The sequence below is a fragment of the Lonchura striata genome, chromosome 21, assembly GCF_046129695.1.
Source record: "Lonchura striata isolate bLonStr1 chromosome 21, bLonStr1.mat, whole genome shotgun sequence".
Taxonomy (NCBI): Eukaryota; Metazoa; Chordata; class Aves; order Passeriformes; family Estrildidae; genus Lonchura; species Lonchura striata.
The window spans coordinates 1,177,493-1,203,206 of record NC_134623.1 but is presented as its reverse complement, the minus strand read 5'-3'; the positions used below and the strand labels follow the sequence as shown (position 1 = coordinate 1,203,206).

General features: G+C 58.7%; 1 protein-coding gene across 2 annotated transcripts; it reads right to left on the bottom strand.

Annotated features, from left to right (window-relative positions):
* Positions 1-368: 368 nt before the first annotated feature.
* Positions 369-13,789, bottom strand: CARM1 (coactivator associated arginine methyltransferase 1). 2 transcript variants are annotated; one of them, XM_077787725.1, is made up of 16 exons: positions 13,635-13,789; positions 11,475-11,600; positions 11,277-11,383; positions 9,711-9,815; positions 7,979-8,089; positions 6,769-6,946; positions 6,599-6,689; positions 5,435-5,516; positions 4,777-4,862; positions 4,593-4,682; positions 4,380-4,517; positions 2,715-2,804; positions 2,515-2,627; positions 2,336-2,413; positions 1,019-1,087; positions 369-925 (listed from the first exon to the last, which is right to left on the bottom strand). In XM_077787725.1, exons 1-16 carry the CDS (start codon positions 13,777-13,779, stop codon positions 789-791), a joined length of 1,746 nt encoding a protein of 581 aa, XP_077643851.1. In that variant the 5' UTR covers positions 13,780-13,789; the 3' UTR covers positions 369-788. The 2 variants fall into 2 exon arrangements, with proteins under 2 accessions (XP_077643851.1, XP_077643850.1); XM_077787724.1 differs by having other exon boundaries at positions 369-1,087.
* Positions 13,790-25,714: the final 11,925 nt, after the last annotated feature.

The following is a 25,714-nucleotide window of genomic DNA, read 5'->3' as shown; positions in this document are numbered from 1 at the left end:
AGGGATTTTTTGCCCCCAAGGAATTTTTGGAGCTCGCAGGGATTTTAGAACCCTCCAGGAATTTTGGGAACCCCCAGGGATATTTTGGAACCCTCCAGGAATTTTGGGAACCCCCAGGGAATTTTTGGAGCCCCAAGGATTTTGGAACCCCCAGGGAATTTTTGGAGCCCCTTGGGAATTTTTGAAGCCCCCAGGAATTTTTGAAGCCCCCAGGAATTTTTGGAGCCCCCTGGGAATTTTGGAACCCCCAGGGATTTTGGGAACCCCCAAGGATTTTGGAGCCCCCAGGAATTTTTGGAGCCCCCAGGAATTTTGGGAGCCCCCAGCCCCCCTCGGGGAAGCCCCCAGACCCCTGAAGGTGGCCCGAGTGTGGAAACCCTCCCGTTTATTCAGACTACAGCCGGAGAAATTCCGGAGAAATCCCGGAAAAATTCCCGATCCCGTCCCGGAACGGGGCCAGGCCCGCGGCTCTCGGCCCGTTCCCCGTTCCCGTTCTTCCCGGCGGGATTCCCATCCCGGGGGGGGATTCCCGGTGGGCGAGGAGGGAATTTTCCCTCCCCCCACCCGCCCCAATCCCGGGAATCCGAGCGGTACAAAACCTTCCCCGAGGAAAAACAACAACAAAAAAACAAACCCCCCCCAAAAAAAATAAAATCCCCAAAAAAATCCAAATTCCCCTCCGGGTCCGGCACGGAGCGAGGAGGGGGGGGAAGGAGGGGAAGCCCCGGGCGGGGCGGGGCAGCCCCGGGGGTGTCGGATTTTGGTTTTTTCCCTGGATTTTGGGCTCCTCAGCTGCCGTAGTGCATGGTGTTGGTGGTGATGGACATGGGGGACGCCATGGAGATGGGGGGGCCGCCCATGGTGAACTGGCTGTTCAGGGGGTAGTGCCCGCTGGAGCCGGCGCCGCTCTGCCCGCTGGACGAGCCTGGGGGGCACGGGGGGGTCAGCCGGGGCTCTGGGGGGCGCAGGGAGGGGGTTTTGGGGGGTTTTGGGGGGTTTGGGGGGGTTTTGGGGGTACCTTGCACGATGCCCGTGCTCATGATGGAGCCCATCCGGGAGTGGGTGTGGTTGACGATGCCGGTGTTGGCTGTGGGGGGGCACGGTGAGGAGGGGGGTGAGACCCCCACTCTGATTGGGGGACCCCCACTGTGACTGGGGGACCCCCACTCTGATTGGGGGACCCCCACTCTGATTGGGGGACCCCCACTCTGACTGGGGGACCCCCAAAGTCATTGTGGGACCCCCACTGTGACTGGGGGACCCCCAAAGTCATTGTGGGACCCCCACTGTGACTGGGGGACCCCCACTCTGATTGGGGGACCCCCACTGTGACTGGGGGACCCCCAAAGTCATTGTGGGACCCCCACTCTGATTGGGGGACCCCCACTCCGATTGTGGGACCCCCAAAGTCATTGTGGGACCCCCACTGTGACTGTGGGACCCCCAAAGTCATTGTGGGACCCCCACTCTGATTGGGGGACCCCCATTGTGACTGTGAGACCCCCACTCCGATTGTGGGACCCCAAAAATCATTGTGGGACCCCCACTCCCACCCTGAGCCCCCCACTCTCTCTGTGAGCCCCCCATGAGCCCCCCACTCTAATTGTGAGCCCCCCACTCTAATTTTGAGCCCCCCACTCTTAATTGTGAGCCCCCCACTCTCATTGTGAGCCCCCCATTCTCTCTCTGAGCCCGCCATGAACCCCCAGTCTCGTTCTGAGCCCCCCACCCTCACTGTGAGCCCCCCAGTCTCATTGTGAGCCCCCCACCCTCACTGTGAGCCCCCCACTCTCATTGTGAGCCCCCCACTCTCGTTCTGAGCCCCCCACCCTCATTGTGAGCCCCCCACCCTCATTGTGAGCCCCCCACTCTCATTGTGAGCCCCCCACCCTCATTGTGAGCCCCCCACTCTCATTGTGAGCCCCCCACCCTCACTGTGAGCCCCCCAGTCTCATTGTGAGCCCCCCACTCTCATTGTGAGCCCCCCACCCTCATTGTGAGCCCCCCACTCTCATTGTGAGCCCCCCACCCTCATTGTGAGCCCCCCACTCTCATTGTGAGCCCCCCACTCTCGTTCTGAGCCCCCCACTCTCATTGTGAGCCCCCCACTCTCATTGTGAGCCCCCCACCCTCACTGTGAGCCCCCCACCCTCATTGTGAGCCCCCCACCCTCACTGTGAGCCCCCCACCCTCACTGTGAGCCCCCCACTCTCATTGTGAGCCCCCCACCCTCATTGTGAGCCCCCCAGTCTAATTGTGAGCCCCCCACCCTCACTGTGAGCCCCCCACTCTCATTGTGAGCCCCCCACCCTCACTGTGAGCCCCCCACCCTCACCCAGGGGGATCAGGTTGTTGTGCCCCACGTTGGAGCCCCCGGCGATGACGCTGCTCAGGTCGTAGGCCGCCGGCATCCCTGCGTGGGGACAAGGGTGGGAGGGGGTCAGAGCCCCCCCAAACCCGAGGGGTGACCCCCCCAGACCCCCCAAAACCCCCCCAGAACCCCCCCAGACCCACCGGCCACGGCCATGCCCGTGCTCATGTTGTAGGTGCTGCCCGTGCTCCACATGTTCTCCGACGGCGACGTGTAGTGGGAGCCGGGGGGCGGCGAGGGGGTCGTGCCCGTGTACCTGGGGGTGGGGAGGGGGCGTCAGGGTTTTTGGGGGGTGGGGGAGGGTCCTGGGGGTCCCCACACAAATCCCCAGCTTGGCCCTTACCTGAAGAAAGGGTTTTTCAGGTCCAGGAGGTTGGAGGATTTGGAGCCCGTCTGGTCCACCTGGGCCACGATGCTGATGTCGTAGCTCTGTCTGGGGAAGGGGTGGGGGGGACAGCCCGTGAGACCCCCGCCCCCCAAAAATAAAAACAGCTGGAGGGGGGTTGGGACCCCCAAATGGAGCTGGGGGGGCGCAGAGACCCCCAAAGTGCAGCCAAAGGGGGGCTCTGAGGCACCAAAATGGCCCTGAGGGGTCGAGGGCCTGGAGGAGCCCCCCCAGTCCAAACTGGGCCAGGGGGAGCCCCCTCCCAGTCCAAACTGGGCCAGGAGCCCCCCCAGTCCAAACTGGGCCAGGGGGAGCCCCCTCCCAGTCCAAACTGGGCCAGGAGCCCCCCCAGTCCAAACTGGGCCAGGGGGAGCCCCCTCCCAGTCCAAACTGGGCCAGGAGCCCCCCCAGTCCAAACTGGGCCAGGGGGAGCCCCCTCCCAGTCCAAACTGGGCCTGGAGGAGCCCCCCCAGTCCAAACTGGGCCAGGGGGAGCCCCCTCCCAGTCCAAACTGGGCCTGGAGGAGCCCCCCCAGTCCAAACTGGGCCAGGAGACCCCCAGTCCAAACTGGGCCTGGAGGAGCCCCCCCAGTCCAAACTGGGCCAGGGGAAGCCCCCTCCCAGTCCAAACTGGGCCAGGAGCCCCCCCAGTCCAAACTGGGCCAGGGGGAGCCCCCCCAGTCCAAACTGGGCAGTGGATCTGAACCGGGACACGGCTGGGGGGGGGGGGGCTTGGGGACCCCCCTTGTGCCCCCCAAATCCACCCCGTGCCCCCCAATTCCCCCAGGAGCCCCCCACATCCTCCGTGTACCCCGTCACATCCCCCCAAACCCCCCAAAACGGCCCAAATTTCCCCAAATCTCCTCCAAACCCCCCCAGAGCTCCCCCAAAATGGCTCTAAATCCCCCTAATGCCCCCCAAATCCCCTCTGCTCCCCCAAACCAGCCCTGAATGCCCCCCAAATCCCATCTGCTCCCCCAAAACATCCCCAAATCCCCTCCAAACCTGCTCTGTGCACCGAGAGCTCTCCCAAATCCCCCCCAAACCCCTCTGAGCACCGAGAGCTCCCCCAAAACATCCCCAAATCCCCCTGAAATCCCCTCTGCTCCCCCAAACCAGCCCTGAATGCCCCCCGAAATCCCCTCTGCTCCCCCAAACCAGCCCTGAATGCCCCCCAAAATCCCCTCTGCTCCCCCAAACCAGCCCTGAATGCCCCCCAAATCCCCTCTGCTCCCCCAAAACATCCCCAAATCCCCCTGGAATCCCCTCTGCTCCCCCAAACCAGCCCTGAATGCCCCCCAGATCCCCTCTGCTCCCCCAAACCAGCCCTGAATGCCCCCCAGATCCCCTCTGCTCCCCCAAACCAGCCCTGAATGCCCCCCAGATCCCCTCTGCTCCCCCAAACCAGCCCTGAATGCCCCCCAAAATCCCCTCTGCTCCCCCAAAACATCCCCAAATCCCCCTGAAATCCCCTCTGCTCCCCCAAACCAGCCCTGAATGCCCCCCAAATCCCCTCTGCTCCCCCAAACCAGCCCTGAATGCCCCCCAAATCCCCTCTGCTCCCCCAAACCAGCCCTGAATGCCCCCCAAATCCCCTCTGCTCCCCCAAAATCCCCGCGGCCACCTCTTGTTGGCGACGAGCAGGCAGGTCCCTGAGAGCGTGTCGCCGGCCTTGGCGAAGAGCGGCGACTGGAAGAGGCAGCGCACCTGGTACCAGTGGGTCAGCGGCTCCGTGGGCGCCGTGGAGAGCCACACCGTCATTCTGGGGGGGCAGAGGGGTCAGGGGGGGTCGGCCACGACCCTTCCCCACCTTTTGGGGACCCCCCCCAACACCTACATGGAGCCGATGAAGGCCACGTCGAACCAGAAGGCCAAGCCGTGCACCAGCCCCGAGTGCAGCATGTGGAATTTGAAGGGGATTTCTATCCTGGGGGAGAGAATAATTAGCGGGAGTTAATTATTGGGGGGTGGGCGGAGACCCGCAGCCCATGCCAGGACCGCCCCCCAAGGTGGGCCCTCACCTGTGCAAGTCACCCTCCTTGGCTTCCAAGAAGTTCACGGTGTATTTGACGGATTTGGCCATTAAAATCCGGATGTCAAAAGTGTCCTGGGATAGAAAAGGGGGGTGGGCTCGGGTTTGGGACCCTCCTGGCTCGACTGAAGCCCCCCCAGAACAACCCCTGGATCCTCAGAAGGACCTCTGGACCCTCAGAACAGGCACTGGACCCCCAGAACCACCCTGGACCTCCACATTTACCCCTGGGCTCCCAGAACGGGACCTGAACCTCCAGAACAGGCCCTGGACCCCCAGAATGGCCCCTGGACCCCCGGAACGGGCACTGGACCCCCGGAACGGGCCCTGGACCCCCAGAACTGCCCTTGGACCCCCAGAACAGGCCCTGGACCCCCAGAACAGGCCCCTGGACCCCCAGAATGGCCCCTGGACCCCCGGAACGGGCACTGGACCCCCAGAACGGGCCCTGGACCCCCAGAACTGCCCTTGGACCCCCAGAATGGGCACTGGACCCCCGGAAATGCCCCTGGAACTCCAGAATGACCCCAGGACCCCCAGAACGACCCCAGGATCCCCAGAACTGCCCCATGACCCCCGGAACGGGCCCTGGACCCCCAGAACCGCCCCTGGACCCCCAGAACAGCCCCCGAGCCCCGGGCCCTCACCACCACCGGCTGCCTGAAGTACTCGTCCACGGCGGCGCCGCGCAGCGCCGAGAGATCCACGCCGTGGAAGGAGGGCTGGTACCTGTGGGATGGAGGGAATGGGAAACTGGGAATGGGGATGGGAAATGGGGAATGGGATTGGGAAACAGGGAATGGGAAACTGGGAATGGGAAATGGGAATGGGGATGGGAAACTGGGAATGGGAAATGGGAATGGGATTGGGAAACAGGGAATGGGGATGGGAAACTGGGAATGGGGATGGGAAAACTGGGAATGGGAAACTGGGAATGGGAAACTGGGAATGGGATTGGGGAACAGGGAATGGGAAATGGGGAATGGGATTGGGAAACTGGGAATGGGAAACTGGGAATGGGATTGGGAAACAGGGAATGGGAAATGGGGAATGGGATTGGGAAACTGGGAATGGGAAATGGGAACTGGGAACAGGGAATGGGAACGGGAAATGGGAATGGAACAGGGAATGGGGATTGGGAATGGGCACAGGGACTGGGACTGGGGACTGGGAATGGGGATTGGGAATGGGGATGGGCACAGGGACTGGGAATGGGGACGGGCACGGGGACTGGGAATGGGGATTGGGAATAGGGACTGGAAATAGGGACTGGGAATGGGGACGGGCACAGGGACTGGGACTGGGGATTGGGAATAGGGACTGGGAATAGGGACGGGCACAGGGACTGGAAATAGGGACTGGGAATGGGGACGGGCACAGGGACTGGGACTGGAACAGGGAATGGGGACGGGCACAGGGACTGGGAATGGGGACGGGCACAGGGACTGGGACTGGGGACTGGGAATGGGGATTGGGAATAGGGACGGGCACAGGGACTGGAAATAGGGACTGGGAATGGGGACGGGCACAGGGACTGGGACTGGAACAGGGAATGGGGACGGGCACAGGGACTGGGAATGTGGATTGGGAATGGGGACTGGGAATAGGGACGGGCACAGGGACTGGAAATAGGGACTGGGAATGGGGACGGGCACAGGGACTGGGACTGGAACAGGGAATGGGGACGGGCACAGGGACTGGGACTGGAACAGGGAATGGGACTGGGTACAGGGACTGGGAATGTGGATTGGGAATGGGGACTGGGAATAGGGAATGGGAACATGACCAGGGACTGGCACGCGCCGCCTGACCAGAAGTTGGCCTTGGTGAACTGCTCCATGTAGAGCTGCTCGTCCGTGAAGGGCGCCAGGTGCACGTCGCCGATGGTGGGGAACATGTTCCCTGGGGAAGGGACCAGCTTGGAGCCTGGGGGGTCCCACGGCTCCCGGGGACCCCCGGGGACCCCCCCAGCGGCGCTCACCACTGGGCTTCAGGTACTTCTTGGCGTGCAGGTAGCTCTCGAGCATGCGCTCGTTGAAGAGCATGTAGCCCATGGGCTCGGAGATGATGATGTCCACCTGCTCGGGCAGGGACACCTCCTCCACCTTGCCCGGGATCACCACGATCCGCTCCGTCAGGTTGTTGCTCTTCACCAGCACCTGGGAAAGGAGGGGAAAAGGAGGAAGAAAGGAGGGGGAAAAAGAGGAGAAAGGAGGGGAAAAAAAGAGGAGAAAGGAGGGGAAAAAAGAAGAAAGGAGGGGAAAAAAGAGGAGAAAGGAGGGGAAAAAAGAGAAGAAGGAAGGGGAAAAGAAGGAAGAAAGGAGGGGAAAAGAAAGAAGGGGGAAAGAAGGAAGAAAGGAGGGGAAAAAAGAGAAGAAAGGAGGGGAAAAGAAGGAAGAAAGGAGGGGGAAAGAGAGAAGAAAGGAGGGGGAAAGAGAGAAGAAAGGAGGGGAAAAGAAGGAAGAAAGGAGGAGAAAAGAAGGAAGAAAGGAGGAGAAAAGAAGGAAGAAAGGAGGGGAAAAGAAGGAAGAAAGGAGAGGAAAAGGAGGGGAAAAGGGGATGGGGTTGTCAGTGTTCAGAAACACAAATAATCATGGGGATATGACTCCCTGCAGGTGCTTTTATTGAGAGCTCTGGGAATCAGGGGTACAAACCCAAATCTGACTCTGACACGGCTTTTGAGCTGAATGTATTTTACATTCTATCCCTATATAACTTACATATTAATTATTAAACTTCTATTGTTTTAACTTACATATTAATTATTAAATTTATATTGTTCTATTGTATACATCGGCTTTATTCAAGCACGAGTTTCTCGTGATCTTTCTCAAGCCCCTGACCACAGTTTCTCATGATTATTCTTACATTTAACTTCCATATTAATTATTAAACTTATATTGTTCTATTGTATACATTGGCTTTATGCGAGCACGAGTTTCTCGTGATCTTCCTTAGACCACAGTTTCTCATGATTATTCTTACGATTGAACAGCAATTAGATTTAATTACTAAACAATCATCACATCTAACAATTACAGCATTTATCATCTACTGGCTACACAGGTGCAGTAGCAAGTACAAGGCCTACGCTTTCCCTGGGTATTTTCCCAGGGAAAATAAGTTGAATTTTCCTTCGAACCCCAAATCCCCGTGATTTTAAACCCGTTTGCTGTCGGGGTGGGGCTCACCTCGGCGTGCTGGGCCATGGTGCTGGCCTCCACGGCGTAGATCTTGCGCGCCCCGGCCTGCGCCGCGAAGAAGGAGAGGATCCCCGAGCCGCAGCCCACGTCCAGCACGATCTGGGAAAGGTTTGGGGGCAGCTGGGATCCTCCAGGAGCCCCCCAGGCCCGGATCCCAGCGGATCCCCGGGGATCAGGGCAGGCAAAACCGCGCCGAGCCCGCGTTTGGGCTGGTGTTTGATCCTGTGTTTGATCCTGCATTTAATCCCGTGTTTGATCCTGCATTTAATCTTACATTTGATCCTGTGTTTGTTCCGTGTTTGATTCTGTGTTTGATCCTGTGTTTGTTCCATGTTTGATCCCGTGTTTGATCCCATGTTTGACCCTGTGTTTGATCCTGCATTTAATCACGTGTTTGATCCCGTGTTTGGGCTGGTGTTTGATCCTGCATTTAAACCTTTGATCCTGCATTTAATCCTGTGTTTGATCCTGTGTTTGTTCCGTGTTTGACCCTGTGTTTGATCCCACATTTAATCCCGTGTTTGATCCTGTGTTTGTTCCGTGTTTCATTCTGTGTTTGATCCTGCATTTAATCCCGTGTTTAATCCCATGTTTGATCCTGTGCTTGATCCTGCATTTAATCCCGTGTTTGATTCCGTGTTTGATCCTGTCTTTGATCCTGCATTTTAATCCCATGTTTGATCCTACATTTGATCCTGTGTTTGGTCATGTGTTTGATCCTGCATTTAATCCCGTGTTTGATCTTGTGTTTGATCCCATGTTTGATCCTGCATTTAATCCCCTGTTTGATCCCATGTTTGAGTCTGTGTTTGATCCTGCATTTAATCCCACATTTGACCCTGTGTTTGATCCCATGTTTAATCCTGTGTTTGACCCCATATTTGATCCCGTGTTCGATGTATGATCCCATATTTGATCCTGCATTTGACCCTGTGCTTTATGCCATATTTGATCCTGCATTTGATCCCATTTTTGATCCCGTGTTCGATCCCAGTTTTGATCTGCATTTGATCCCATTTTTGATCCACATTTGATCCTGTGTTTGAATGCCACATTTGACCCACATTTAATCCTGTGTTTTATCCCATATTTGATCCTGCATTTGAACCCCTTTTTTTGATCCCAGTTTTGATCTGTGTTTGATCCTGATTTTGATCCTGTGGTTTATCCCACATTTATCCCATATTGATCCTGGTTTTGATCTGTGCTCGATCCCATTTTTGATCCCATTTTAACGCGCGTGGGAACGGCAGCAGTGGGGCTGGCCCACACCCCTGGCCAGCTGTGCTCCCCAAGGATGGGAAAAACAACCCAATTTCCAGCTCTGGGACAAAGCTGTGCTGCTGGAGCTGGAGCCAAACCCCAAAATCTGGCTGGTTTGTCCCAAAAGCGAGCAAGGCTTCCCAAAAAAACAGGGCAAGTTCTCCAAAAGGTGAGACGGGATTCCCACCTGAATCCAAGCTGGATCCTGCCCAAAACCCAGCCAGATTCCTCAAAAAAGCAGACAGATTCCCCCTAAAATCCAGCCAGATTCCCCCAAAACCCAGCCAGGTATTCCCCCTAAAACCCAGCCAGATCTCCCCAAAAACGGAACCAGATCTCCCCAAAACCCAAGCCAGGCTTCCCTCCTTAAGCCAGTCTCGACAAAAACCCAGTCAGACCCCCCAAAACACACCGGGTTCCCCCCAAAACGAGCTGAACCCCCCGAAAAATGGCAGACCTTGTCCTTGAAGTCGCTGTGGTTCTGCAGGATCGCCCGCTGGTACGTCCCCGTGCGCACGTAGTCCTGCATCATGTTCTGCTGCTGCGACAGGTACCCGTAGAACTGCCAGACACACGGACAGCCCGTCAGCCCGGGATCCTGGCTGGGTGCTCCCCCCAAAACCCGGCCAGATTCCCCCCAAAACAAAGCCAGGTATCCCCAAAACACAGCCAGATTCCCTCCAAAACCCGGCCAGATTCTCCCCAAAACAAAGCCAGACTCCCCCCAAAACCCGGCCAGACTCCCCACAAAACCCGGCCAGATTCTCCCCAAAACAAAGCCAGCTATGCCCAAAACACAGCCAGATTCCCCCCAAAACCCGGCCAGATTCCCCCCAAAACAAAGCCAGCTATCCCCAAAACCCGGCCAGATTCCCCCCAAAACAAAGCCAGCTATCCCCAAAACCCAGCCAGATTCCCTCCAAAACCCGGCCAGACTCCCCCCAAAACCCGGCCAGATTCTCCCCAAAACAAAGCCAGATTCCCTCCAAATCCCGGCCAGACTCCCCACAAAACCCGGCCAGATTCTCCCCAAAACAAAGCCAGCTATCCCCAAAACCCGGCCAGACTCCCCCCAAAACCCGGCCACGTATCCCCAAAAAAGCAGACAGATCTCTCCAAACCCAGCCAGATTTCCCCAAAATCCAACCAGGTATCCCCAAACCCAGCCAGATTCCCCCCCCAAAACCCGGCCAGATTCTCCCCCCAAAACCTGGCCAGATTCCCCCCAAAACCCGGCCACGTATCCCCAAAAAAGCAGCCAGATCTCCCCAAACCCAGCCAGATCTCCCCAAAACACAGCCAGGTATTCCCCACAAAACCCAGCCAGATTCTCCCAAAAACCCAGCCAGATTCTCCCCAAACCCAGCCAGATCTCCCCAAAACCCGGCCAGATTCTCCCCAAAACCCAACCAGATTCTCCCCAAACCCAGCCAGATCTCTCCAAAATCCAGCCAGATCTCCCCAAACCCAGCCAAATCTCCCCAAAACCCGGCCAGATTCTCCCCAAACCCAGACAGATTCTCCCCAAAACCCGGCCAGGTGTGCCCCCAAAACCCGGCCAGGTGTGCCCCCAAAACTCGGCCAGATCTCCCCAGACCCAGCCAGATCTCCCCAGACCCAGCCAGATCTCCCCAGACCCAGCCAGATTCTCCCCAGACCCAGCCAGATCTCCCCAAAACCCAACCAGATCTCCCCAGACCCAGCCAGATCTCCCCAAAACCCAACCAGATCTCCCCAGACCCAACCAGATTCTCCCCAGACCCAGCCAGATCTCCCCAAACCCAGCCAGATCTCCCCAAACCCAGCCAGATCTCCCCAAACCCAGCCAAATCTCCCCAAAACCCGGCCAGATTCTCCCCAAACCCAACCAGATTCTCCCCAAACCCAACCAGATTCTCCCCAAACCCAACCAGATCTCCCCAAACCCAACCAGATCTCCCCAAACCCAACCAGATCTCCCCAAACCCAACCAGATTCTCCCCAAACCCAGCCAGAATCCCCCCCCAGCCCCGGGAATTCCCACCTGGAAGTACTGCACGGCCGAGGACTCCTCGGTGCGCTCGCTGAACACCGAGCGCTCCGTGTTGTGTCCCCGGCAGTTCTTCAGGATGTTGTAAAAAGAGCAGAAATCTGGGAAAAATACAAAACAACCCAAAGGGGGGGGTTGGGGGTTATTGGGGGATCCCCGGGGAGCTGGGGGGGATGCAGGGGGGCTGCGCACCGGTGGGGGTCCCGAATTGCAGCAGCACGCTGTTGCAGCCCAGGGTGATGATGAAGGATTGCTTCCCCACCCGGCTGCACTCCGTCTCGCGGGACACGGAGCACTTGAACACGCAGACATCCTCGTCTGGGGGAAAAAAAGGGGATTTGGGGGAAAAATGGGGGGGAAATGGGAATGGAGGGGGGAAAAGGGGGATTGTGGGGGGAAAAAGGGGGAAAAAACAGGAATGGAGAGGGGAAAATGGGGAATGGAGTGAAGAAACAGGGAATTGGGGGGCAGAAATGGGAATGGGGGGAAATGGGGAATGGGGGGAAAAACGGGGAAAAATGAGAATGTAAGGGGAAAAAAGAGGGGGGGAATGAGAATAGAGGGGGAAGAAAGAGGGAATTGGGTGGAAAAAACAGGAATGAGGGGAAAAATGGGAATGGGTGGGAAAAATGGGGAGAGGGAAAAATAGGGAATTGGGGGGAAAACAGGAATGGGGGGGAAAAACAGGGAATGGAAGGGGAAAAGCAGGAATGAGGGGAAGGGGAGCACCGGGAATGGGGAGGGGGAAGGGAGAACGGGGCGGGCACGGAGGGAAAATGGGGTGGAATGAAAGGAAACGGGGAGGGGACAGAGAGAAAAGCGAGGTGAGCGCCAGGCCAGGCCCCCGCCCGGTCCCGGTTCCGAACCCTCCCAACAGAGCGGGATAAAGCACAATTAACCTAATTAACCTCTAATTACAGCGCGGGGGGGGGGGGCTCCTAAAGCACGGCCCGGTGTTGGGGGGGGGCAGCCGGAATTCCCGAAAGAAATGAGGATTTGGGGTCAGGGAAGAGGATGGAGGGGCTGGGATCGCCCCAGGAGTTGGGAAGTGCCCCGGGAGCCATCCCGGGAGTCAGCCCCGTTCCCCCGGAACCGGCCCGGGGACCGGGAGCCATCCCGGGAGGCACCCCCGGAGCTCCCGGCCGCTCTCACGCCGGAAAAACCGACCCAGCCGCTTCCCAAAAAAATAAAATAAAAATCCCGGTTTCCCCCCCTCCCCTCCCCACACCTCCCGGGGGTCCTTCCCACGCCGCGGGAAGTTGCGGGAGGGACCGGGAGCGGCGGGTTTCCACCGGGAGCACCGGGAGCGGGAGCCCCGGCGGCCGCGGCTCTTTGTGGGCGATGAAAGGACCGGCAGATGCTCCGCCCGGACCACCCGGAGCCCCCCGGCCCGGCACACAAAGGCAGCTCCGGAACGGCGGCCGCAGGCTCCGGGGGCAGCTCCGGTTCTCCCGGCACCGGGAGGAGCCGCGGGCTCGGCGGCCGTGCCTCAGTTTCCCTCCCCACCCCCTCAGCATCGGTGTCAAAGCCGGCGAAGCCGCGCGTTAATTATTCCCGCCGGCTCATTATTCCCGCCGGTTCATTAATTATTCCCGGCGGTTAACGAGCGCCCCGTTAGCACCGAGGGGAGGGGGCCGGGGGTCGCTCCCCACCACCCCCCGGTAGCCGCGGGAATCCCGGCGGGCGCCGAGTTCGGGGGGAGAAAATAAATAAAGAGGAGTTTAAAAAAAGCCCCAAAGCAGGGGAAGAGCCGGGACCGTGCGCCGAGACAAAGAGCGGAGCCGGTGCCGCCGCCGCCTCCCGTGGCCCCGGAACCGGGGCGGGGGTACCGGGAAGGTCACGGAATCGGGGCCGTTTCGGGTAAAAGCGGGCAGGAGCGGGGGGGATGGGAATCAACTTTCCGCAGCCTCCGGGAAACGCCGGGGGACGGGAACGGGAACGGGGACGGGGACAGAAACGGGGACACGGGCGGGGGGCACGGGGGAACCGGGACCCCCCCCCAGCCCGAGCTGCCCCCGAGCCCCCCCGAGCTGACGGACACTTAAAGCCCCCCCAAAACCCTTCTCCGGACCCCTCCCCAAACCAGCCCAGCCCCCCCGAGCCCCAAATCCCCCAAACCCCCCCAGCCCCCAACCCACCCCCCAGACCCACGCGCCCCCTCCCCACCGACCCCCCCATCCCCACGGACCCCCCAGGGACCCCCCCCAGCTCCCCACAGCTCCTGCCCGACCCCCCCCATCCCCCCCGTCCCCGGAGACCCCTCGGGGCCTCCTCAGGGCCCCTCCCCCATCCCCTCAGAGCCCCTCACGCCTTCGCCCGCCCCGCTCGGGCCGCGCTCCCGGGCGCACTCACGGCCGTAGAGGGCGATGGCGGCGCTGTCGGGGCCGGTGCGGACCTCGAGGCGCAGCGGCTGCTGCTCCTGGTGCCGCTGGATCTCCCCGTTCGCGTCCCCGACCGTGAGGAGCCGCACGCCGGGGAACACCGACACCGCGGCCATCTTGGACCGCGCCGCGCCCCGCCCACGCGGGGCCACGCCCCCCGACCCGGCCGGGACACGCCCACAGCGGCCGGGACACGCCCACAGCGGCCGGGACACGCCCACAGCGGCCGGGACACGCCCACAGCGGCCGGGACACGCCCACACTGACCGGGACACGCCCACACCGGCCGGGACACGCCCACAGCGGCCGGAACACGCCCACCGCCACCCGGGACACGCCCACACCGACCCTGGGCACGCCCACAGCTGCCGGGACACGCCCACCGCCACCCGGGACACGCCCACACTGACCCGGGACACGCCCACAGCGACCGGGACACGCCCACACTGACCCGGGACACGCCCACAGCGACCGGGACACGCCCAGCGCCACCCGGGACACGCCCACACCGGCCGGGACACGCTCACACTGACCCGGGACACGCCCACACTGACCCGGGACACGCCCACAGTGGCCGGGACACGCCCACACCGGCCGGGACACGCCCACACTGACCCGGGACACGCCCACAGCGGCCGGGACACGCCCACACTGACCCGGGACACGCCCACCGGCACCCGGGACACGCCCACACCGGCCGGGACACGCCCACCGCCACCCGGGACACGCCCACAGCGGCCGGGACACGCCCACACCGGCCGGGACACGCCCACAGCGGCCGGGACACGCCCACAGCGGCCGGGACACGCCCACAGCGGCCGGGACACGCCCACCGCCAACCGGGACACGCCCACACCGACCGAAACACGCCCACACCGACCCGGGACACGCCCACACCGACCGGGACACGCCCACAAAAAAGGCAGCGGGCGGGGCTGGTGCGCCCCCTGGCGGGCGGGAGGGCAACGGGACACCGGGAATGGGAACGGGGCTGCGGGAATGGGCATCGGGAATGGGAACGGTGTACCGGGAATGGGAACGGGATACCGGGAATTGGAACGGGGCACCGGGAACGGGGCACCGGGAATGGGAACGGGATACCGGGAATGGGAACGGGGCACCGGGAACAGGAACGGGGCACCGGGAATGGGACAGCGGGAACGGGAACGGGGCAGCGGGAATGGGCACCGGGAATGGGAACGGGACACCGGGAATGGGAACGGTGTACGGGGAATGGGAACGGGATACCGGGAATTGGAACGGGGCACCGGGAACGGGGCACCGGGAACGGGGCACCGGGAATGGGAACGGGATACCGGGAATGGGAACGGGGCACCGGGAACGGGGCAACGGGAATGGGAACGGGGCAACGGGACACCGGGACACCGGGAATGGGAACGGGACACCGGGAACGGGAACGGGGAACAGGGAATGGGAACGGGATACCGGGAATTGGAACGGGGCACTGGGAACGGGGCACCGGGAACGGGACACCGGGAATGGGAACGGGGCACCGAGAACGGGACAGCGGGACACTGGGAATGGGACAGTGGTAACGGGAACGGGGCACCGGGAACGGGACAGCGGGAATGGGCACCGGGAATGGGAACGGGACAGCGGGACAGGACAGCGGGAATGGGGAATGGAACGGGACACCAGGAATGGGGCACCAGTACCGGGACACCGGGAAGGTGGCGGCGCTGGAGACGAACACCTTTATTGGCACCATCGAGTCCGGTGGAGCACCGGCAGCACCGGAGGCGGCGGGATCCTCCCGGAGGGCTCCCGGTAACCGGATCCAGGGCCAGCCTCGATCCGTGGGGACGCCGGGAGGCGCTCCCGGCTCCGTGTCCTCACCGGGAACTAGGAGGGGCAACCGGGACCCCCGGGACGCCTCACCGGGACAGCGGGAGGGACGCGGGGGTGGATTTTGGGGGGACACGCGTGGGCTGGAGGGGGCTGCGGTGGGTTTGGAGGGCACGGGGGGTCCGGACTTACCGGGAATTCCCGGTTCTGAACCCCCAAAATTCCCGGTTCTAAACCCTTGGAATCCCCGGTTTTGAACCCCCAAAATTCCCGGTTCTAAACCCCCGGAATTCCCGGTTCTAAACCCCCAAAATTCCCGGTTCTAAACCCCCGGAATTCCCGGTTCTGGACCCCCGAATTTCCCGGTTCTGGACCCCCGAATTTCCCGGTTCTGAACCCTCGGAATTCCCAGTTCTAAACCCTTGGAATTCCCGGTTCTAAACCCTCGGAATTCGCGGTTCTGAACCCCTAGAATTCCCAGTTCTGAACTCCCGGAATTCCCGGTTCTGAACCCCCGGAATTCCCGGTTCCGTACTACCATTATTATTGCTATCATCCCCACTATCCCTTTTTTATTGCCATTATTCCCACTATCATTCCCACTATTCCTATCACTTTTATTCCCATTATTCCCATTATTCCCGCTATCATTCCCGCTAGTCCCACCACTTTTATTCCCCTTATTCTCTTTATTCCCGCTATTATTATCACCACTATTCCTATATTTTTTACTCTCCTTATCCCTGCTATCCCCGCCATCACTCCCCCTCTTCCTATCACTTTTATTCCCATTATTCTCGCTATTATTTTATGCCGCGCTCCCGCCCCGGTTCCCTTTGTCTCAGCCCCGGCTAGCTCTTGTGGGGCGAGGGCGGGCGATGGAGGCACCCTCCGCCGCTCCCAGCTGGGGTTTGGAGAGTGCCTTTGTGGGTTCCGGGCAGCGCTAGCAAGCCTCGCGGTGGTAAATGAAGAGCGGATCCTGCTGGGGGCTAAGTCCGAGTTTATTGTAGCCCAACGGGGCTAAATATCCTAGAACGGTGCCAGCCAACAAGAACAAGCACAAGGTGCTTGCACTGGCTTATAAACTGTAAGGGAGGGGTATCCAACGACCAATGGGGATAGGGATAGGGGGTGGCTCCGGGATGGGGGGATATGGTGGGGTCCAATGGGGGAAGGATATGGGGGGAGCCCCAGGTCCTCGCCCAATCACCCGGTGCCCTGAGTAGAAGCTTCTGGATGGATGGGAAGGGGCACCGAGTGATAGACAAGGCACCCGGGGGGGGTAAAATGCCTCTTTCAGGGTGATGGATAGATACTGGGAAGGCGGGAAGGGCGGACAAGGCGGGAAAACTGGGGATAAACCAAGTTGCACACGGGGGTACAAAGGAATAAACCAATACATAATACAGGGATAATAAAACATATACATAACGCAACTCCACATCTCCTCCTTTTTTTGTTTAAAAAGAAAGAAAGGTGAAGAGGATAAAGTAAGTCTTTAAACGGGGTCTTCACAGTCACTGGGCTCATTTTGAAACTAGATGTTTCCTTTTTCTGGAAATTCTTCTTTTTGAAACCCTTCTTTGTTCAAGGGTTTCAGTTCATCACTATGTTAAAGCTTGTAAGAAACACAATGAGTCCCAGCAGCAGCAAAAGTCCTGTTTCTTTAGAAAGCAACTGAAATTAATAGTCGAGGTAGGGGAGGTCTAACTCAAAGGGGAACAGAGAATTTCCGGAGCCAGGGAGGGAAGAGGGGGGATCAGGTGAGGGGGACTTTTTCCGCCGTCGGAGGGCGGCGTACCCAACTTGAGGACTGTCCGGTTTTCTCTTCTGGGTCTTAGGGACATATGGTCTGACGAATTTGGAAGGGACCCATCTCAGGCCTGAGGGCGTGGATACGCAAGCGTACCCCCGTCCCCAGGTGACCAAGTCATAGGGTCCCTCCTGTCGCCAGGTCTCAGGGTTTTTAATGAGAACTGGCGGCTTTTCCCTGACCTTGCTCTGCTCGTAGGAATTAAAGTGCCTCGCGATGGGGGGGTTGAGGCACTCGAAAGAACAGTTTAAGAAATTGATGGTAAAAAGGGCCCGCGCTAACTGAACCTGGGGGGACTCATTTTTAGCTGACGACTGTTGTTGTTTAAGCATCCTTTTGATGCTTTGATGAGTCCTCTCTACCACGGCTTGACCTGTCGGGGAATAGGCGATGCCAGTTTTATGTTCTATTCCCCATTGCTGCAGGAAGCCTGCGAATTCCTTGGATGTGTACCCGGGGGCATTGTCTGTTTTTATCTGTTTTGGGACGCCTAGCATGGAGAAGGCTTGTATCAGGTGTTTCTCTACTTCCTTGGCCTTCTCCCCTGTGTGGGCAGAGGCGAAAACTGCTCCAGAGAAGGTGTCTACGGAGACATGGACGTACTTCATCCTCCCGAAGGAGGGGATATGAGTAACGTCCATCTGCCACACCTCACAGGACTTCAGACCCCTAGGGTTAGCCCCTGCGCTCACTGATGGTAGTGGGAGCGACTTACAGGACGGGCATGTGGCCACAATGGCCTTGGCCTGGTCCCGGGTTAGATGGAACTGCCGGACCAGACCAGGCGCATTTTGATGGTAAAGCTGGTGGCTTATTTTGGCTTGCTGGAACTTGTCCGGGAGCGGCGCCAGCTGTGCGGGGGCGGCAGCGAGGGAATCGGCACGCCAATTGCCCTCGGCCAAGAACCCCGGCAGGTCGGTGTGTGACCTGATATGCATCACATAAAACGGTTGCTCTCGGTGGGAGACTAGCCTTATCAGCTTAGAGAGCAACCTGTTAAGGGCATCGTTGGAGACACCTTGCAGGATTGCATCCTGTGCTCTAGACACTACACCTGCTACATAGGCCGAATCAGTTACCAAATTAAAAGGTTCAGAGAACCGCTCAAAAGCTCTAACGACTGCGGCCAACTCAGCTACTTGAGGGGATCCTTCTACTTCAACAACATCTGCCTCCCACTGCTGAGTTTGAGGATCTTTCCAAGTCACTACTGACTTGTGGGACCCTCCGGACGCGTCCGTAAAAACTGTTAGAGCCTTTAAGGGTTTTTTGCTCTGAATTTGTTTTGTTGACAGAGTGAATTGGATTTCGGAATTGAAAATTTTGTGGGCCGGTCTCAAAACAGAAATTTTTCCGGTGTAGCTGTCCAGTGCAAACTGCAATGATTCATTCTCTTGCAGCAGGTGTTCTAACATTGCCTTTGTGAATTGGCCCGATTCTAATTTCAAAGGAATGTGGATGTGATCAAAGTCACACCCCGCCAGCTCCCGAATCCGCGTTCTCGCTTTGCGGATTAGCTCTGCCACCAGCTCTTGTGGCCGTGTCAACCTTTTGGATCGTGAATGACTCAGGAATACCCACTCTATGATGGAGAGTGGGTCCCTTTTGTCCTTATCCTTGCCCTTTCCTAGGGTGTCTGCCCATTGGAAGATGACACTGTGGAGGTGTGGCAGTCTGCCCAATATGATGAATTTGAAGGGCAGGCCCGGATCACACCTATGGGCCTGCCTGGCAGACATTGCCTCCTGAACCTTCTGCAAAGTGGCTTTGGCCTCTGGAGTGAGTTCCCTGGGAGAACTAGGCTCTTCCCCCCCTTTCAATAAATTGAAAAGAGGGGCTAGGTCTTCGTTGTTAATACCTAACCAGGGTCTCACCCAGTTTAAAGACCCACACAGCTGCTGCACGTCGGCTAGAGTCCGAATTGAATTTTTTATGGCCAATTTCTGCGGAACAATGGTCCGCTTGTTTATCTCCAAACCCAGGTACTTCCAAGGTGGCATTCTTTGAATCTTATCCTCTCGCAGCTCGAACCCTACAGCAACCAACGCACTGGTTGTCAGTTCAAGCGCGTGTGTAAGTAGATCGCTGTTGGGGGCACAAATAAGAATATCATCCATATAGTGCTGGATGATCACGCCCTCGGTGGCTGCACGCACAGGGGACAGCAATGAAGAGACGTACCACTGGCAAATGCTTGGGCTGACTTTCATGCCTTGGGGAAGAACTTTCCAGTGGTATCTCTCCATTGGGGCTTCTCGGTTGATGGAAGGAACCGAGAAGGCGAACCGTGGTGCGTCATCAGGGTGTAGGGGAATTTGGAAAAAACAATTTTTGATGTCAATGACAGCTAATTCCCAATTTTCTGGTAACATCGTGGGGGACGGCATCCCTGGCTGGAGAGGACCCATGTCTTCTATTACATTGTTGATGGCGCGAAGGTCATGAAGGAGGCGCCACTCGTCTTTGCCAGGTTTTTTTAGGACAAAGACAGGGGAATTCCAGGGGGATGTTGTTTCCTGGATATTCCCTTTGGCAAGTTGCTCCTTCACGAGCTCCCGAAGCGCTTTTAATTTCTGTTTATTGAGCGGCCACTGCTCTACCCACACTGGTGTATCTGTGAGCCAATTAAGTTTTCGGGTAGGACGCTCTTCAGTGACTGTTGCCCGAAAAACCTGGGGGGTCGGGATGTTAATTGTGACCCCCCACTGGGCCATCAGGTCTCTCCCCCATAAGGGTTCTGTGTAATCTAATACGAACGGGCGTAAATAGGCCGATTGTCCGTTCGGCCCCTCAAATTTTACGATGTTTTTTGATTGCTTTGCCAATTGAGAACCCCCTACACTTTGAATTTTCCCTGCCACGTTTTGCAATTCCCAGCGTGACGGCCAATCCCGTTCGGGAATGACTGTTACGTCTGCTCCTGTATCTAGGAGACCGCTTAGGTGTTTGTACTCCCCATCCTTCCGCATATAGTAGGAGAGCTTTGGTCTTTCCTTCCCTATGACCTGGGCCTGGCACACCTGGTAGCTCTTCTTCGCTGATTTCTTCCATAGATCCTCAGGGTGTGCCGGAGGCCCAGATGCTGGAATGGCTTGGGCGATGATTTGGCCCTTGGGAAGGAAGACTGGAGGATGGGGGCAGTGCAGCCACACCACTAATCGCTCGGTGTTCCTGGATGTCAGGGATGGTGCAATAGTGACTTCGAGAGGCGTGAATTTTGTGTCCCCAAGAACGATGTACTTACTGTGGAGGTTCCTCCAGGTTCCTGGGTCCTCTGTGTCGACAGCGATGGAGTGCCAGTCGCTGTCCCTTAGGTGCAGAGCTTCAGTCAGGGCCAACCTATATGGGGAGAAACCAGATACGATGTTAAGTATCGGCTTGGGCTGGTTCGGGCCTCGACCCAGCCAAGCAGTGGGAATGAAATCCACATCTTCTCTCATATAGGCTGGTTTGTCAGCCATAATCTGGTGTGTCAAGTCCAGTGAAATGTCCTCAGGTGGGCATTGCAGGTAGTCGTCCCTCCCCTCCTCTGATGTTATAGAACCCACCATATTTATGTCCTCGCGCAGGGAGGGACTGCGCTGATGACTCAGTTTTTTTGTTTTCCCCCCGAGTTGGGGGCACTCTTTTCTTGTCGCTGTTGTTTAAACCTAAAAAACTCGTCCCTCAGCGGGCATTGGGAAGCCCAATGTCCCTTCTGCCTACATAGATTGCAGGCCTGATGGTGCTGTTGTCCCCTCGGGGGTGCTCCTGTAGGGCGGCGATCTGGAGAAGGGGTGGCTGGCGGTGTCACGGCTTCAACGAAGGCTACTCTCTTTGTTGGTGGTTTAGGAGTCTCTGGAATGTCTTTAGCAGGAACTGTCACCTTCTTCGCACAGACTTGTAGCATGCTTTGAAGGGTAGGCTCAGGGTCCAGGGGCAGACTGAGGATTGCTTGCCGGCACGCGTCGTTAGCGTTCTGCCTCGCAACTGTGGCAAGCATCCCCTCTCGCAGCCTCTCGTCCGGGACCTGAGCCTCCATCGCGTGATGCAAGCGATCCACGAACGCGACAAAAGGTTCTAGGGATTCCTGCTTTAGGGACAAGAAGTTAATAACCGTACCGCTGGGTCTTAACTTAAAAAACGCCTTTTCTGCTGCCCTAGTGCTGACTTGCAGCGCCTCTCTGGGGATTTTTTCCGCCTGCTTGGTCCCCATTTTCCAATCTCCCTCCCCGCACAAGTGGTCTAGCGATATTACAGCCCCATCTTCATCCCTAGAGCTATCTGCATTGGCCCAGAGGTCAGGTAACACCTCTCTGATCTCCCGCTTCCACTCGGACTCCCAGATGAGGAATTCTCCGTGGGTAATTAAACAGGAGAAGAGAGTTCGCATGTCTGCTGGGACATATTCTTTGGAGGAGAGGGTTGCTTTTAATAAGCCTCGGAAGTATTCGCTTTCCATCCCGAACCCCTTCTTGGCCTTGCAGAGCTCTTTGATGGTCTGCTGGGGGATGGGGGACCACTGTGCAAGGGGCCTACCCCCCTGCCGCGGGGTACAGGTGACAGGTGCGGCCGAGAAGGCAGGTAGGGACTGGGGTGGATTGGGGTTCCCACGCTCCCCCCCCCCGGAACCGAAAGCGTGGGAACTGGAAGTGGGGTCGTGGGAACCAGGGGACGAGGCGTGGTCTGGAGCAGGGGGAGTGGTATGGTGGGGACTCCCCTCCCCGGGGGTGGAGCTGAGGGGTGGGGTGTTGAATAATTCAAGAGAGGGGGAGTTGACGGGGGGTGGAGGAGGGATGTGGGCGGAGAAATCCGGGGAGCAGAAGGGGTTGGTCTGCCGGAAGGGATTATGGGAGGGGGGAGGACAGGGATCATGGGAAGAAGGAGCACGAGTGGCGGGAAAACCCACGCGGTCACCTCCATCTTGTGTCCTGGGGAAGGGGGGAGAAGGGGAGCCATTTTGGGGGGTTCGGGGATGGTGGATGGGGGATGAGGGATCTTCGGGGGTTTGGGATAACTGAAAACGAACGGAGTCTGTACGGGACGGGGCTGTACAGCGCGGGGAAGAAGGGGAACGGGTAGAAGCAGAGACAGTGCCTGCACCGCTCTGCGGGGTGTCTAGGGTATTCTCAGAGGGGCCAGAATCTGCCTGCGGGCAATGCCGGGATGCCTGTCTGATAATACCCGACTTCGGGAGAGAGGGAGAGTTTTGCCGCAGTTTTCCCGCAGCGCCCGCCGCAGCCGCAGCCGCGGGAGCAGCGACAGCAGCCGCCCCGTGCCCTGCCGCAGCCGTGGGAGCAGCGACAGCAGCCGCCCCGCGCTCTGCCGCAGCCGCAGCCTCGGGAGCAGCGACAGCAGCCGCCCCGTGCCCTGCCGCAGCCGCAGCCTCGGGAGCAGCGACAGCAGCCGCCCCGCGCTCTGCCGCAGCGGCGGCTGCCGCATCGTACTGCAGCGACCGGGCTGAGGGACAGGGAAGCGGAGTAGGGTTATATGAACTACCCGCCGAACTGGGGATCGGTTTGTTTGCGGCTGGCAGTGGCAGACTTTCGTAGCGATATTTAATTATATCGCGAATTTGGAGAGCCAAATGGGTGAATATGGAGAGAGAGAGATCTGACTGTCGCAGGATCTTCCCCGCTACCTGTTCCCAAAAAGGAGCTTGGTATAATTTAGCTGGCGAAATGTCAGGGAAAGTTTGCGACAACCACTGAACGAACCGTTTTACTTCAGATTTTTTAACCTTAATTCCCCCCACTAAAAGGATACCCACAACTTGGGAATAAATGCTCTTTTGCGGCACGGACAGCCTTGCACCCATGGCTGTTAGATGTTAAATCGTGCTGCAGCGCCTACGATTGGGAAAACACGAACGAAAAACAAAAGACCACACTTCCGGCTTTGTCGCGGTCCTTTAGCTTCCCGCCCGGAAAGGGAAGCACCAAAAACAGGAATTTTTTCCCCGAACCCCGGGGAAAAAGAAACCCACCAAAAAGGGATCCTTCCCCTAAACCCTAGGGGAAAGGAACCAACCAAAAAAAGGACCGGGAAAGCCCCAGGGGCCCCTATACTCACAAACCACAGGGGTCCGAGAGGGAAGGGTGGAAAAGAAAAACCAATCGCAGGGCTTCTCCGCGAGAGAATCGACTCTGGAGGTGCTTTCCAGAGCTGCCGATCCTGTCCCCAAGAGTGCCACCCACTAAAACGTGGGTCTGCTCTCGCCGGGGTAGCTGACGGCCAGGAGGACGATTCTTCAGGTCTGCGCGACCCTAAAATCCTCAAACGAGGGTCCAACGCCGCGAAAACGGGGCCGCTCGTTGGGCGCCAGCTGCCGCGCTCCCGCCCCGGTTCCCTTTGTCTCAGCCCCGGCTAGCTCTTGTGGGGCGAGGGCGGGCGATGGAGGCACCCTCCGCCGCTCCCAGCTGGGGTTTGGAGAGTGCCTTTGTGGGTTCCGGGCAGCGCTAGCAAGCCTCGCGGTGGTAAATGAAGAGCGGATCCTGCTGGGGGCTAAGTCCGAGTTTATTGTAGCCCAACGGGGCTAAATATCCTAGAACGGTGCCAGCCAACAAGAACAAGCACAAGGTGCTTGCACTGGCTTATAAACTGTAAGGGAGGGGTATCCAACGACCAATGGGGATAGGGATAGGGGGTGGCTCCGGGATGGGGGGATATGGTGGGGTCCAATGGGGGAAGGATATGGGGGGAGCCCCAGGTCCTCGCCCAATCACCCGGTGCCCTGAGTAGAAGCTTCTGGATGGATGGGAAGGGGCACCGAGTGATAGACAAGGCACCCGGGGGGGGTAAAATGCCTCTTTCAGGGTGATGGATAGATACTGGGAAGGCGGGAAGGGCGGACAAGGCGGGAAAACTGGGGATAAACCAAGTTGCACACGGGGGTACAAAGGAATAAACCAATACATAATACAGGGATAATAAAACATATACATAACGCAACTCCACAATTTTATATTCTATAATATTTTATATAATTTATCCCTTTCCCCCTGTGCTATCCCCGCTATCACTCCTGCTATTCCTATCGCTTTTATTCCCATTATTCCCACGATCACTCTCACTATTCTTATAACTTTGATTACTTTTATTCCCATTATTCTTGCTATTATTATTATCATTTCAACCCCTTTTCTCCCCGCTATTCCCACCCCTTTTCCCCCTGTGGAGGGGGACACCCCGGGGTGTCACCCATCGGGGGGGGTGGCACCCAGGGGTGTCACCCGCGGGGGGTCCCCAGCCCCACCAAACCCAAAAATCACCGCCGAAGAGGGGAGCGGGGGGTCCCCAGAGAGCCCTGGGGGGATTTTGGGGGTCCTGAAGGTTTTTGGGGCTGGGAACCCCAAATTTCAGGGGGGGTCCCCAAAATTCCCCCCCCTGGAGCGACTCCCTGCGGCTGTGGGGGAGGGGAGGACCCCAAATTTGGGGGGGGTCCCTGGGTGACCATGTGGGAGCTTCCCACAAACCACCGCGCGGGAAGCGATGCCATATTTGCATGACCCCGCCCACCAACGGCAAAACCCCGCCAAGAACCCGTCTTCATTTGCATAACCACGCCCACAGTAAAACCCACGACACGCCCGCGAAATAAAACATTTGCATAGCCACGCCCTAAACTTATCGCAAAGGACAGCGAGATGCACCAATCACAACGCGGGATTCAAAGTATATTTGCATAACCACGCCCCTCGGCCCCGCCCGCAGCCGCCTCGGGGCGCGGTTCGATCCCAGTTCCCTCCCAGCGCTCCCAGTAAGGGCGGGGCTGGGAGGGACAGCGCTCCCAGTTCCCTCCCAGCGCTCCCAGTTCCCTCCCAGTTCCCTCCCAGCGCTCCCAGTTCCCTCCCAGTGCTCCCAGTTCCCTCCCAGTTCCCTCCCAGTGCTCCCAGTAAGCGCGGAGCTGGGAGGGAAAGCGCTCCCAGTTCCCTCCCAGCGCTCCCAGTTCCCTCCCAGCGCTCCCAGTAAGGGCGGAGCTGGGAGGGAAAGCGCTCCCAGTTCCCTCCCAGCGCTCCCAGTTCCCTCCCAGTGCTCCCAGTAAGGGCGGAGCTGGGAGGGAAAGCGCTCCCAGTTCCCTCCCAGAGCTCCCAGTTCCCTCCCAGTGCTCCCAGTTCCCTCCCAGCGCTCCCAGTTCCCTCCCAGTGCTCCCAGTAAGGGCGGTGCTGGGAGGGAAAGCGCTCCCAGTTCCCTCCCAGTTCCCTCCCAGTGCTCCCAGTTCCCTCCAAGCGCTCCCAGTAAGGGCGGTGCTGGGAGGGAGAGCGCTCCCAGTTCCCTCCCAGCGCTCCCAGTTCCCTCCCAGCGCTCCTAGTTCCCTCCCAGTGCTCCCAGTTCCCTCCCAGAGCTCCCAGTTCCCTCCCAGTTCCATCCCAGCGCTTCCAGTTCCCTCCCAGTGCTCCCAGTTCCCTCCCAGTGCTCCCAGTTCCCTCCCAGTTCCCTCCCAGTGCTCCCAG

Coding starts and splice junctions, on each gene's coding strand:
- CARM1 (XM_077787724.1), bottom strand. CDS start 13,779: ATGGCCGCGGTGTCGGTGTTCCCCGGCGTGCGGCTCCTCACGGTCGGG. Junction 8,090..9,710: donor ACAGCGACTTCAAGGACAAG/GTCTGCCATTTT, acceptor AACCTTTCCCAG/ATCGTGCTGGACGTGGGCTG. Junction 2,805..4,379: donor CTGCTCGTCGCCAACAAGAG/GTGGCCGCGGGG, acceptor CCCCTTCCCCAG/ACAGAGCTACGACATCAGCA.